Source organism: Loxodonta africana, chromosome 4, assembly GCF_030014295.1.
Source record: "Loxodonta africana isolate mLoxAfr1 chromosome 4, mLoxAfr1.hap2, whole genome shotgun sequence".
Classification (NCBI taxonomy): Eukaryota; Metazoa; Chordata; class Mammalia; order Proboscidea; family Elephantidae; genus Loxodonta; species Loxodonta africana.
In genome coordinates, this window is record NC_087345.1 from 126,937,766 (window position 1) to 126,952,071 (window position 14,306).

General features: G+C 40.8%; 1 protein-coding gene across 3 annotated transcripts in view; it reads right to left on the reverse strand.

Moving 5' to 3' along the window:
- Window positions 1-14,306, reverse strand: part of ETV6 (ETS variant transcription factor 6) — a 300,336-nt gene that overhangs the window by 55,882 nt on the left and 230,148 nt on the right. For all 3 annotated transcript variants that reach the window (XM_064284563.1, XM_023554362.2, XM_010594975.3), the window contains one exon: window positions 11,975-12,139. In XM_064284563.1, the coding sequence (XP_064140633.1) occupies window positions 11,975-12,038 (64 nt within the window). In that variant the 5' untranslated portion in view covers window positions 12,039-12,139. The remainder of the gene's footprint in view (window positions 1-11,974; window positions 12,140-14,306) is intronic.

A 14,306-nucleotide genomic window follows, 5' to 3' on the forward strand; every position in this document is an offset into this window, starting at 1 on the left:
TTATCTCCTAGATACTTCCACTTGGATGTCATACAGGACTACGTATTTAATATATCTAAAAGTCTTTATAAACCTAATGTAATGGTGCTCCCCAGTTCATCAGGTGAGAAACCTGGGAGTATTCCTTAACTCTTCTCTCCCTCTCACGTACCATGTAGTAATTGGTTACCAAGACCTGTAGACTCTGCCTTCTACATATTCCTGAACGACCTCCTTCTCTCTGTGGCCTCACCACCGCTCCTAGACTCCAGCCAAGCTGACTACCCCACATCTACTTCTCAACTCTGCACCTTGTCATGGCAATCCTCTGCTTAAAACCTTGAATGGCTTCTACCTGTCGTTAAAAGTAACATTTAAAATCCTGAACATGATATACAAAGCCATGCATAATCTACTGGATAAATATCAAGTGAGTGATGGAATGAATGGTTATAAAGCTACGGTATATTCCATTATATTTACATTCCCTGAGTTTGTTTAGCTAGTCCCCTATTGGGGGTGGTTGGGGTATTTCCAGGTTTTTACTATTAAAAATAGAATTGTTAAGGGTACTTTCCCCCTCTATTGGATTGTTTCCTTGGGATAGCTTCTGCAAAAAACAGAATTATCAGTGAAAGGGTATGATTAGTTTTAAAGATCTTATTATACACTGCTTATTTTCCAGATGGCTGGAACCTATGTATACTGTCATTTGTATTGCTACCCACAGCCTCTCCAATGGGGTTTACAACTTTGAACTTTCCCAGGTTTCGTAGATTTAAAGTAGAACCTTAACATTGTTTAAATTTGCATTTTTTCAGGTGAGCATTTACTATATTGCTGCTGTTCCTCGGTGCCACTGAGTTGGTTTCAAGTCATACTGACCTCATGTACAACAGAATGAAACACGGCCTGGTCCTGTGCCACCTTCACAATCGTTGTTATGTTTGAGCCCATTGTTGCAGCCACTGTGTCAATCCATCTCGTTGAGGGTCTTCCTCTCTTTCACTGACCCTCTACTTTAACAAGCATGATGTCCTTCTTCAGGGACTGGTTCCTCTTGATGACATGTCCAAAGTATGTGAGCCGAAGTTTTGCCATCCTTGCTTCTATGGTTGTACTGGCTATACTTCTTTCAAGACAGATTTTCTTGTTCTTCTGGAAGTCCATGGTATATGCAATATCCTTCGCCAACAGCATAATTCAAAGGTGTTGATTCTTCTTCAATCTTCCTAAATCATTATCCAGCTTTTGCATACACATGAGGTGACTGAAAATACCATGGCTTGGGTCAGGGGCACTTTAGTCCTCAAAGTGACATCTTTGCTTTTTAACCCTTGAAAGAGGTTTTTCGCAGCAGATTTGTCAGATGCAATACGTCATTTAATTTCTTGACTGCTGCTTCCGTGAGCATTGATTGGATCCAAGTAAAATGAAATCCTTGACAACTTAAATTATTTCTCCGTTTATCATGTTGCTTATTGGCCCATTTGTGCAAACTTTTGTTTTCTTTAGGTTGGGGTGCAAACCATATTGAAGGCTGTAGTTTCTAATCATCAGTAAGTGCTTTAAGCCCTCTTCACTTTCAGCAAGCAAGGTTGTGTCATCTGTGTATCGCAGGTTGTTAGTAAGTCTTCCTCCAATCCTCATGCTGTGTTCTTCTTCATATAGTCCAGCTTCTTGGATTATTTGCTCAACATTAGACTGAATAAGCATGGTGAAAGGATACAATCCTGATGCACAACTTTCCTGACTTTAAACCACACAGTGTCTCCCTGTTCTGTTCAAATGACCGCCTCTTGGTCTATGTACAGGTTCCACATGAACACAATTAACTGTCCTGAATTCCCATTATTCACAATGTTATCCATAATTTGTTATGATCTACATAGTTGAATGCCTTTGCATAGTCAATAAAACACAGGTAAACATCTTTCTGGTTTTCTTTGCTTTTGGCCAAGATCCATCTGACATTTGCAATGATATCCCTTCTTCCACGTTCTCTTCTGAATCTGGCTTGCACATCTGGTAGTTCCCTGTTGATGTACTGCTGCAACTGCTTTTGAATGATCTTCAGCAAAATTTTGCTTGTGTGTGATATTAATGATACTATTTGATAATTTCCATATTCTGTTGGATCATCTTTCTTTGGAATGAGCACAAATATGGATCTCTTCCAGTCTGCTGTCCAGGAAGCTGTCTCCCAAATTTCTTGACACAGGTGAGCGAGCATTTCCAGGTCTGCATCTGTTTGTTGAAATAACTCAGTTGGTATTCTGTCAATTCCTGAAGCCTTGTTTTTTACCAATGCCTTCAGTGCAGTTTGGACTTCTTCCTTCAGTATCATTGGTTCTTGATCATATGGTATCTCCTGAAATGGCTGAATAGTGACCAATTCTTTTCGGTACAGTAACTCTGTGTATTCCTTCTATCTTTTAATGCTTCCTGAGTTGTTCAATATTTTCCTGGTAGAATCCTTCAGTATTGCAACTTCAGGCTTGAATTTCTTCTTTAGTTCTTTTAGTTTGAGAAATGCCAAGCATATTCTTTCCTTTTAGTGTTCTAACTGCAGGCCTTTGCACATTTCATTATAATACTTTGTCTCCTCAAGTTGCCCTTTGAAATCTTCTGTTCAGCTTTTATGCTTCATAATTCCTTCCTTTCGCTTTAGGTGCTCTTCATTCAAGAACAACTTTCAGAGTCTCTTCTGACATCCATTTTGGTCTTTTCTTTCTTTCCTGTCTTTTTAATGACCTCTTGGTTTTTTTATGTCTGATGTCCTCGATGTCATTCCACAACTCTTCTGGTCTTCTGTCATTAGTGTTCAACGCGTCAAATTTACTCTCGAGATTGTCTCTAAATTCAGGTGGGATATGCTCAAGGTCATATTTTGGCTCTCATGAACTTGCTCTAATTCTCTTCAACTTGAACTTGAACTTGCACATGGGCAACTGATGGTCTATTTCGAAGTCGACTCCTGGCCTCGTTCTGACTGATGATACTGAGCTTTTCCACTGTTTCTTTCCACAGATGTAGTCGATTTGATTCCTATGTATTCCATCTGGCAAGGTCCATGTGTAGTCGCCATTTGCATTGTTCAAAAAAAGATATTTGCTATGAATAAGTCGTTGGTCTTTCAAAATTCTATCATGCAATCTCCAGTGTCATTTCTATCACCAAGGCCATATTTTCCCACTACTGATCCTTCTCTTTTGTTTCCAACTTTTGCATTCCCAACTCCTGTAATTATCAGTGCATCTTGATTGCATGTTTGATCAATTTCAGACTGCAGAAGCTGGTAAAATATTCAATTTCCTCATTTTTGCCGTTAGTGGTTGGGGGGGAAATTTTAATAATAGTTGTATTAACTGGTCTTCCTTGTCAGCTTATGCGTATTATCTTATCACTGACAGAGTTGTACTTGAGGATAAATCTTGAAATGTTCTTTTTGATGATGAATGCGACTCCATTCCTCTTCAATTAGTCATTCCTGGCATAGTAGACCATATGATTGTCCAATTCAAAATGGCCAATACCTGTCCTTTCCAGCTATGTACGAATCCTTAAATATTGGAACACATTCTTAAATTTGCAAACAGTTCTTGGTCTTTTCATTCTCTCTGCTGGGTCCTTTCTGCCCATGGTAGGCTCAGGATGAAGCCCCAGGTTTCAAGACCCTTCGGTTTTACCTTAAATTCAACAGTGAACACACTGGCCTAGGGGGATCCCACTGGTGGCCATAACAGGCCCATTCTTGTAACAGGGCTGCTTGGCTTTCTAACTGTATGCAATCCTATTTTTCCAAGCATTCCATTCAATCCATTTTTGCAGGCTGATTGAATTACAAACCTTTTAAATTTAATACTGAGTGCCTTCTATGCCCATAACAAAAACCCAGTCTTTTACTTAGGAATTAATATTTGAAACGTGGCTTAACATCTATGTCTTAGACACAAAGACTTCGAGAAAAAAGAGGCAGGTTGTGGGGAAATTTGAGTGCAATATTTAAAACAAGAACAAATCAGTTAAAAAACAGACAGAGTAAGACAACTACATTTTGCTGAATAAGAAACGTAAGGTAAAATAAACAGTAAGTTCTTGAGAAAATAAAAAATACTGTGAAATGATAAGCATACGCTTATGTTATTAAACATCACTTTGGCACAGGAATCACTTATCACCCTTTCACAAATGGGATACGTGAAATGCTAAGAAATTAAATGGCTTTCCCATAGTTGACTAATGCAATCTCTGGCATCTAATACATATTTTGCTTCGTTCAATGACGTAATGGATGAAGAAGAGCCAACTCTGGGTGTCTTCAGTCATGGCTCGTGCCTGTTGCAAACTCCCACACTTCAGAGCTACAAATCCCCTTCTTCAAACCAAACCCCTATACGCTGAAACTTAATTCTAAAACAGCCCATTGACCCAGCCATTCAATCTAGCCAACCTTCTAGTATTGTTTTAATGGAAATTAACAGGCAAGTTGGCCCAAGTAACTGCGTAAATAAAGACAAGTATTTTCAGTTTAACCTTGAAAGGAAACTTTATCATATTTACCGTTTGAAGGACAGAATCAAAGCATATGTCCAAAGAAAAAGGTTTTGCTGCATTGTAAATGGAAGAAATAATTTTCAAAATCAGGCTCCAGTGTATGAAAAGCCTGATTTACTTAATCTTCAATATATTTTTGCTGAACTGAAAAAAGTCTGAAAATGTTTTTTTAAATCCTTGAGAGAGAGTAAACATGAATTAAATGGATAATAACTTGTATTTTCTCTGTTCACACAAATAATGGGTAAAAAAATCCATTCTACCTGAATGTTATGCAGCGAATAACTCTAAATAAGAGTTAATACAAATGTTAACTTCCTCTGTTCCTTATTAATGAATTTTCTCAGACTATCAAAGAGGCCATGTGACCAAATACATCTCTGAATTTAAATGACCCCAGAAACATTTAATGAGGAACCTATCTATTATTAAAAGCACTAGTTAAAATTATCTTGTCTAGGTGAGATTTTATAAAACTGGAATCTCTTTATATTTGTTTTTTAGCTTTGCAGATGTTGTAAATTTATTATCTTATTGTATTCCTCAGGTTGGGGGAATATTCCAAAAAAGAAAAAAAAAAATACTCCAGTTATCTTGAACCTTAAAATCCTCTGTTTGGATTTAAATATAGTGATCTAATACACATTCTGCAAACTCTGGTGGCATAGTGCTTAAGTGCTATGGCTGTTCGAATCCATTGGGCGCTCCTTGGAAACTCTATGGGATGGCTCTACTCTGTCCTATAGGGTCGCGATGAGTCAGAATCCACCCGATGGCAATGGGTTTTTTGGTTTTTAATACACATTCTAAATATTCTCTGCTTTATTGGCAGAAAGTGGAGGATCCTTGCCCTGGAAGCAGAAAGGATGACTGCAGTTTGTTCAACTGGTGAAGGAATGTGGAATTCAAAGATGTTACTCTATTTGGATGGGGGGCAGCAGTTAAATTCTTGCTTCCATGCAGGAGTCTCAAGTTCAGTTCCCAGCAAACTCATCTCATGTGTAGCCCCTACCTCTCTGTCAGTGAAGCTTGCATGTTGTGAGGATACTAAACAGGTTTCAGTGGAGCTTCCAGGCTAAGATGGACTAGGAAGAAAGGCCTGGCAATCTACTAGACTCGATGACAGCTAACAACAACAATCGTATTTGTTGAGGTATATTAGTATTTCAGGTAATTATAACTCATTGAGTCCACTTTTCTCCTTTCCATATTTGAAATGAGTTGTGTTAAGGAATGTCATTTCCGTACAGACAGTATGCCTCTGGGTGTAGCCAGGCAGGAAACAAGGCCAGGTGAAAGGTATAAACACCCATTTATACAATGGGGGCAACCAGATACTTCCGTTTTTGTCCGGTAGCCTCACAACTAGTGAGAAGCTGCTGCTGATTCTTCTTAGGCAGCAAAAAAGATGCAAGGAAAGCCAATGGGAAAAATTGGGTGAAGTGTAAACGTCACAAGTACACAGGCCAAAGGAGATCAAAGTAATTGTTCACTGCCTGCAAGGTGGGAGGTTGTACTGTTCACTGGAAGCTTAAAATGTCTTTAGTAGTTACAGTTGTGCTGAACTGTTAAGAGTTGAAGGGAACTGAGGATCCACATGGTGAAAACCCCATTTCATGGATGAGGAAAATAAAATCAAATGAGGTGATGTGATTTTTGGAAGAGCCACATATACAACCCGGGCTTCTGGGCTTCTATTATGCCCAAGTGCTAAAGCAGAAAGCCCGTGTCAGAAGGAGCAGTAGCAAAAAGCTACATCTGACAAGTTAAAATGATTTCCTAGCTATTCCTTGTCTCTGCTTAAGGAGAAGGCTTCCATCACCCTGCCGGGTGGTCCCTTCGAAAGAAAGGTCTCCTCTACGCCTTCCTAGTTCTATCCTCCAAACTCTGTTTTCTGAGTTTTCTTGTGGTCCGTATTGGAAGGTATCTCTTTGAAGGTCTGTTTATAAATTTCTGGTGGATGCCTTAATTAAATTAGCTACAATATAAATTTATTATCCCAGTTCATGAATATCAGCTTGATGGGATGACACACATACCTATTATTCCCAGCTCAGGTCTGACTCTTTTTTAAGATTCTCAACTGAAGAACAAGACAAATCTTCTTGAATGTCCTGGCACTGAATGCCCCCAAATGCACTCTTACCACTACTTCCAAATCGGCTCCCCATTTTAACTAATCACTTTGTGCCTTAAATACTATTATTTTGATCTCATTGATCCAGTTCAAGACTTCACTGTCTTATATCAGGACTGCAGCAATAGCGCTCAGCTAGCTTTCCTGCATTTATTGACCCAATGAATCCACCCTATGCACTACTGCTGAAAGTCACTTCCCAAGGGAGCACTCCAATCATATCATTCTCCTGATCAAAACATAAAAAATAAAATCCAAACTTCTTAACCTGGGCTTTAAGATACTCTCAGTCTGAGTCATAATTCAGCCACTATTTACTGAGTGACACAACTGGATACCAGGCCTTGTAGTAGATGCTGGAGACATGGTAAGTTCCTGCCCTTCTTGAACCTTCTATTCTAGGGGAAGGATGTTGCTGTTGTTAGGTGTGGTCATGTCAGTTCCAACTCATAGCAACCCAACAGAAGGAAACACTGCCATGTCCTGCACCATCCTCACAATTGCTGTTATATTTGAGCCCATTGTTGTAGCCACTATGTCAGTCCACCTCGTTGAGGGTCTTCCTCTTTTTTGCTGACATTATACTTTACCGAGTATGATGTCCTTCTTCAGGGACTGGTTCCTTCTGATAACTTGTCCAAAGTACATGAGACGAAGTCTTGCCATCCTCGCTTCCAAGGAGCATTCTGGCTGTATTTCTTCGAAGACTGATTTGTTCTTTCTTCTGGAAGTCCATGGTATATCCAATATTCTTCCCCAACACCACAATTCAAATGTGTCAATTCTCTTTCAGTCTTCCTTATTCACTGTTCATCTTCTGAATGTATATGAGGTGACTGAAAATACCAGGGCTTGGGTCAGGCACACCACAATCCTCAAAGTGACATCTTTGCTTCTTAACATGTTTAAGAGATCTTTTGCAGCAGGTTTGCCCAGTACAATATGTTGTTTGATTTCGTGACTGCTGCTTCCATGGGTGCTGTTGTGGATCCAAATAAAATGAAATCTTTGACAACTTCAAGGTTTTCTCCATTTATCATGATGTTGCTTATTGGTCCATTTGTGAGGATTTTGGTTTTATGTTAAGGTGTAATCCAGACTGAAGGCTACATTGTCACTGATCTTCATCAGTAAGTGCTTCAAGTCCTCTTAGCTTTCAGCAAGCAAGGTTGTATCATCTGTGTATTGCAGGTTGTTAATGAGTCTTTCTCTAATCCTGATGCTACATTCTTCTCGGATTATTTGCTGACCATACAGACTAAATAAATATGGTGAAAGGATACAACCCTGACACACACTATTCCTGATTTTAAACCATGCAGTATTCCCTAGTTCTGTTCAAACGATGACTGCTTCTTGGTCTATGTACAGGTTCCTCATGAGCACAATTAAGTGTTTTGGAATTCCCATTCTTCACAATGCTATCCAGAATAGAAAACAATCACATATAATATAGTGTATGTCTGTGTGTGTCAGCGACAGTGACAGAAGAAGTAGAAAATGATCCAGGATAAAAGAGGAATAGCACCTAACCCAGAATGAGGTGGGGAGAGGTAGAAGAAAAGGAAGGTAGGGCAGGATTAGGAAAGCAGGAAAGGGGTCAAAGAAGGCCTTCCTGAAGAAAGTCAACATAACTAGAATACAAAAACGCAATCAGACAAGTAAGGAGGGAGGAGGGTGATGGGAGTGGAACAGAGCATTTCAAATAGAGAGTCTAACAAGTGTCGCCTTATCTCTGAACTCCTCTCCCACACGTACTAGCTTACATTCCTCCATAACAAGCCCTTCCACATCTCCCTACTGTCTACCTTTCAAAGCTTTCAAAGTCTGGCCCTAATTACCACTACTTTCAGCTTCCTTTGACAACCCAGCTAGAAATTGCCTCTTTCATATCTGAACTGGACTCCCTGGGTGGCACAAACGCTTAAATGCTCAGCTGCCAACCTGAAGGTTGGTGGTTCGAGTTTACCCAGAGGTGCCTGGGAAGAAAGGCCTAGTGATCTACTTCCAAAAGAACAGCCACTGAAAACCCTATGGAGCAGTTCTACTCTGATACACATGCGGTTGCCAGGAGTCAGAATCAATCTGACGGCAACTGGTCTAGTTTGGTTTATACTTGAATTCCTTTAGCGTACATCTCTGTACCTCTGGGAAAGGTGAGCTTACTGAATAGTCATGAAATGAATTTCTACTGTACCGCCTGACTGTGCTCTACAACACTCAAATCTGGACTATACATTAGCCTTAGCTGGCCTTCCTACCACCTGCCACTTCCACTCCTTAGGTGAAGTTTCTCACAGTCATCCATATATATTAGGCTGATGCTGTTCCAAGGAGCCCTGGTGGTACAATTGCTAAGTGCTCAGCTGCTAACTGAAAGGCTGGTGGTTCAAAGCCATGGGAGTAAGACCTGGCAATTTGCTCCCATGAGGATTACAGTCTAGAAAACCCTATGGGAACAGTTCTACTCTGTCACATGGGGTCACTATAAGTCAGAATTGACTCAGTGGTACCTAACAATGACGACAATGCTGTTCCAATCACCCAGAATGCCCCCTTCCACACCCACTGAATTCAATCCATCCTTTTGGAATCCCTGGTGGCGTAGTGGTTCAGTGCTACAGCTGTTAACCAAAGGGTTGGCAGTTCAAATCCGCACCAGGCACTTCTTGGAAACTCCATGCGGCAGTTCTATTCTGTCCTTTAGGATCACTATGAGTTGGAATCGACTCGACAGCAACAGGTTTGGTTTTGGTTTGGTTTCATGTTCCAACTGACTTAATTCCACCTCCCGTGAGACTCAACCTATTCTGCTCTTTCCCTTCTCCAGCTTTCTTTTGCCTTTAGGATCAATGTAATCCTGCCTCTCTGACAAGGAACTTTCTGGAGAGCAGGACCGTTCCATGTGGCCCAGCCCGGCAAACACCTGACAAAGTGGCAGAGAAATACTGACAGGCTTTCCATACCTTTGTTTCCAGCTTTGAGCAGAGAACCTAGTTTCGTAAGTAAAGTTGAAAGGTCAAGTGGAAGAGAAAGAAACCAGCAATAAAAAGACGCACCTAAGATAAGGTGAGGAAGGAATTTACAAAGACTCTGGGAGGAAAGCTTGCCCAGGGCCTAAGTCAAAACATATCATTATGTTTTCCACTGTTTGCTTCACATGAATGGTTTCACCGGAAGACTGAGGAGTAGGGTTTTTTCCTCTTCAGATACGAAACTTTGCCTCTGTGAGAGTAATATCTTTTAGTTTCCACTGTACCAAACCAAAAACAAAACAACAAAAAAATAAACTCGTTGCCAGTTGAGTGGGAATGAGGCCCTACAGGAGAGAGCAGAACTGCCCCATAAGATTTCCAAAGAGCAGCTGGTGGACCCGAACTGCCAAACTTTCTGGTTAGCAGCTGAGCTCTTAACCACTATGCCAGCAGGACTCCACTGTAACAGAAAAGGAAATTATTTTGCAATAAGTTAACATGAACGATTTCCACCCACTGCCATCAAGTCGATTCCCACTCATAGATACCCTACAGGACAGAGGAGAACTGCCCCATAGAGTTTCCAAGGAGCGCCTGGTAGATTCAAACTACTGACCTTTTGGTTAGGAGCTATAGCTCTTAACCACTACGCCACCAAGGTTTCCAAGGAACTATTTAGGGGAGTTTAATTTATTTATTTTGGTTGTTTTATGGTTTTCTTATTCTGAAACTATTAAAAAAAAAATCAGTGATTTGAGGTAAACTGTTTCAGGTATGTTTGTGTGCCTTATAAAACCTTAAAAATTATCCATTTTCAGAGATAGAAACTATCAAGTTTCAATAATATCTATACTTTCAGGAAAACTTCCTCTTGAGAATGTTCTCATATAAAACGGTCTGCTGCAATAGGGAAAAGCAGGGGAGATACTGTTCTACATCCTTATCTCATCTCCTGCGATGGGGGACATTTCCTCATGACTGTTAGTTTATTAACTTCTGGCAAGCCACCAGGAGTAAATAAGGGTTGAATATTTTGGGGACTGCGCCAAGACCTTATGCAAGATCTCTGCCCTTTGTCAGTGAAAAAAGGGACTCTGCCTGACAAGTTACATCAAAGCTGGGGGCTGCAATGAGACTTGACAGAATAAGGTCCTTTTGGTACTTCAATAACCAGCCCCAAAAGAGCACCCTTTGGTACTTCAATAACCTGAGACCAAAGCTTCCCTATGACATACGGAGTTCCCAGGTACCTATTGTCAAATGTCCATAAGGTTTAAGAAATGAAATTGAGAAGCGTATTTGAAGTCTTACCCACGTCAGCAACACACTTCACAGGTACTAATGCTCACTACTGAATTAAATCTTCCTGTGTGGTCTTACACACACACACACACACACACCAGTTACCTTGAGTTGACTCCAACTCATGGCGACCCCACGTGTGTCAGAGTAGAACTACGTTTATTAGAGTTTTCAATGGCTGTTTTTTGGGGGGGAAGTAGATCACCAGGCTTGTCTTCCCAGGCACCTCTGGGTAGGCTTGAACCACCAACCTTTCGGTTAGCAGCCAAGAACATGAACCATTTGCGCCACCTAGGGACTCCTAATGTGGTCTTAAAAAAAAAAAAAATGGTCTTAGGGGCCCTTATTCTGTCAAATCTTCCTAGTTCAATGCGCCTGAGGAAACTTCCACTCGAATTTTTCAGTATTTCTACCAGCTATAAGATATACTACTTCAAAAATTCAGTAATTCCAAAGGAAACCACCCGAAGCCCCTTTGAATTTATTTCAAAACTTACCTTGGCTGTAAGATTTCCACATTTCCCAGTCCTTGTATCTAGTTCCCTTGTCTCTCCTTTCTACCCTGTTTCCCTCTTCCTCTCCCACCTTTTTTGTTAACTGAGCAGTTCACATCCTACATTCATTTTCCTCCCCAGGAAAAAAAAATTAAACCACTGCCGTTGAGTCGATTTGATTCTAAGGGATCTCTTTTAGCCCTTAGAATTGGGGCAAGGCGGGCGGGAGTGCAAGAATGATATTTTCTTCTTTATTTGGTGGCACAACCATACCTCTTACGTTTCAATGTATGTCATAACTGGGTCACTTCGAACCTTAAAGGTTTCCTTTTGACCCGGAAGCTTTTTCTATTTTCCCCTTAAAGTAGCTTGTGTCAGCAGATCTTTCTTCTACCGAGCTGCCATTGTCCTTGTGCTCAGGGTGATCTACTGTGGAGACTACTTGGGTATCGATGAGCGCGGTGCCAAGGACCAACCACAGACTTAGAGATTTTTCAGATTGAGCACATGTCAAGAGTCCAGACTCTCACCTGAATGAGGCGATCGATAGCGAAAGTCCTCTTTGGTCAGCAGCAGGAGAGCTTTGCCATTCATCTCAAATGTGTTGCTGTCAATTGGCCTTAAAGAAAACTCATTTTCAGCCCATTTGAGCCACTGGGCTACGTCATCCCTGCTCCAGTAAATTGGCTGCAAGCCTGTTGGAGAGAGAGCAAGGCAGAAAGAGAGAAGGGGTAAAAAAAGGTCTTGTCAGTTAGACAGTTGGAATAAAGGGGAAAGATAATCTGAATAGTTAACCAAACTGAGTTTCCATGTCTAAAGAGACCTTATGTTCAACTTTGAGTCCCAGGTTAAAGCTGGAGCTCAGAAGTGCCAATGTGTGCTATCAGATTAACTTCTTATTTCGAGGCAAAATGAGAAACAATTTTTTTTTTTTATCTTTCAGAGTTGGCAGGTCTGGGAGCCCTGCCCTTCCTTGGCAGCCCCAGGGGCTGTCTTGATTCCAGGTTTGCCCTCAGGGAACAGCTCATGGCGGACTGAATCAGGCCAGGAAGCTCAATTCACAACAGATCTCAGCTTGCTCTGGAGGGGACCTTAGAGTCAGATGCTGATCAGATTCTAGCCCAGAGTCCTTTTGAAGTGAGAATGTCCCGGAGCTGGGCTTGACCTTCCAGAGCTGCCACATAATGAAGTATTCCCTGAAACTTCTTCCAGGAAGGGCAATTCACTCAGCCTCTGGGAAGCCATCAGGCAAGCCTCTGGGAATGAGGGTCTTCTGCCTGATGCTAGAACTTCCTATGGGGGAGGCACTTGGACTCTGAGTAAGGCAAGAAGTGGGCTGGAGAGACAGCTAGAGTGGAGGGTAAGAGGGTGGCCCAGGCCAGATCTCTGGAATCCTAACCATGAGTCTGTATATTTATTTTATTTTGCTGCTGTGGGAAACCTTTGATATATCATTCAAGTGTTAGAACAGTGGTTCTCGAAGTGTGGTCTCAGGACCTCCTCAGGGTTCCCAAGACTTTTTTTTTAGGACACCTATGAAGTAAAATCTATTTTCACAATAATATTAAGATGCTATCTGCCTTTTTCACTTTCATTCTTTCACAAGTGTACAGTGGAATTTTCCAGAGACTACATGGTGTGTGATATTGTACCGGATTGCATGCAAAAGCCGATCTAAGAATCTAGTCATCTTCTATTAAGTAAAGAAATGTGCAAAAATATAAAGCAATGTCATTCTCTCACTGCATTTTTTTTGGAAAATACATTCATAAATACATATTTATATAAATTATATAGTTGGATTATTGTTTTTCAATTAATTAGTATTTTTTAAAATTCTCCATTTTAATTTCCAATATGGTAACTATTGATAGATATAGCCCATATAAGCAAAAGCTCTTGGGAGTCTTCAATAATTTTTAAGAATACAAAGGGGTGCTAAGACCAAAAATTTCGAGATCCATTGGATTAGAAGAAGCGAGATGCTCAAAGAGAATCAGTCTGTAAAATAGTATTGTGCTCATGGAATCAGTGTTTGCTAAGAGGAGCTTCCATCTCTCAACATAGGCTACTTAAACTTGCTAAGGAGACTCTACAAGTGTCCTATAAAAGTGTCCCTCAGTTTGATCCTGGAAAGAATCACCCTTGATCCTTAAACCAGTCTGCCAGATGGGCAGCTGGTCTTCCCTGTGAGTGTGGGGAGCAAAGGGCTCAGATTCCCTGGAGAATGTCCAAAGACCCCAGGCATGATTGTTGGCTCTCTCTTTAGAGTGGCTTTTTTTGCAAAATGTAGTTTTGAGGAATGGTAGCTGGCTTCCTCTAACCCCAGGAAATCCCTTCAAAATGAGTCCATCTTGTAGGGCACCAATAAAAAACTACAGGCAATGAAATAATTGGAAGTGGGCCATTAAGGGAGCTCTGGTGGCACAGTGGTTAAGAGCTCAGCTTCTAACCAAAAGGTTGGCAGTTGGAATCCACCGGCTGCTCCTTGGAAACCCTATGGGGCAGTTCTACACCGTCCTATAGGGTTTCTAAGAGTCAGGATTAACTCAAAGGCAATGGGTTTGTTTTTTGTTTTGGGACATTAATAGTTTTTCTTGGTTTTGAAGTTTTATGACAATTTTTTTTCACACAGGAAAAAAAAAGTGGTATTACAAAAAATAATTTGTAGTATGTTATTGCTCTACGGTCATTATTGTAAAACACGGTCACCAAAGTAAAGATGGTCCATGGACACAGGAGGTGCCCCCAACTCTTTCCAATCACCTTGAAATGCATATCCGGAATCACAGTGAGGTGGGAGTGGGTGTGAGATGGCTCAGCAAAATCTCAATGTCTGAACTGGAAAAACACCTTAGTGTT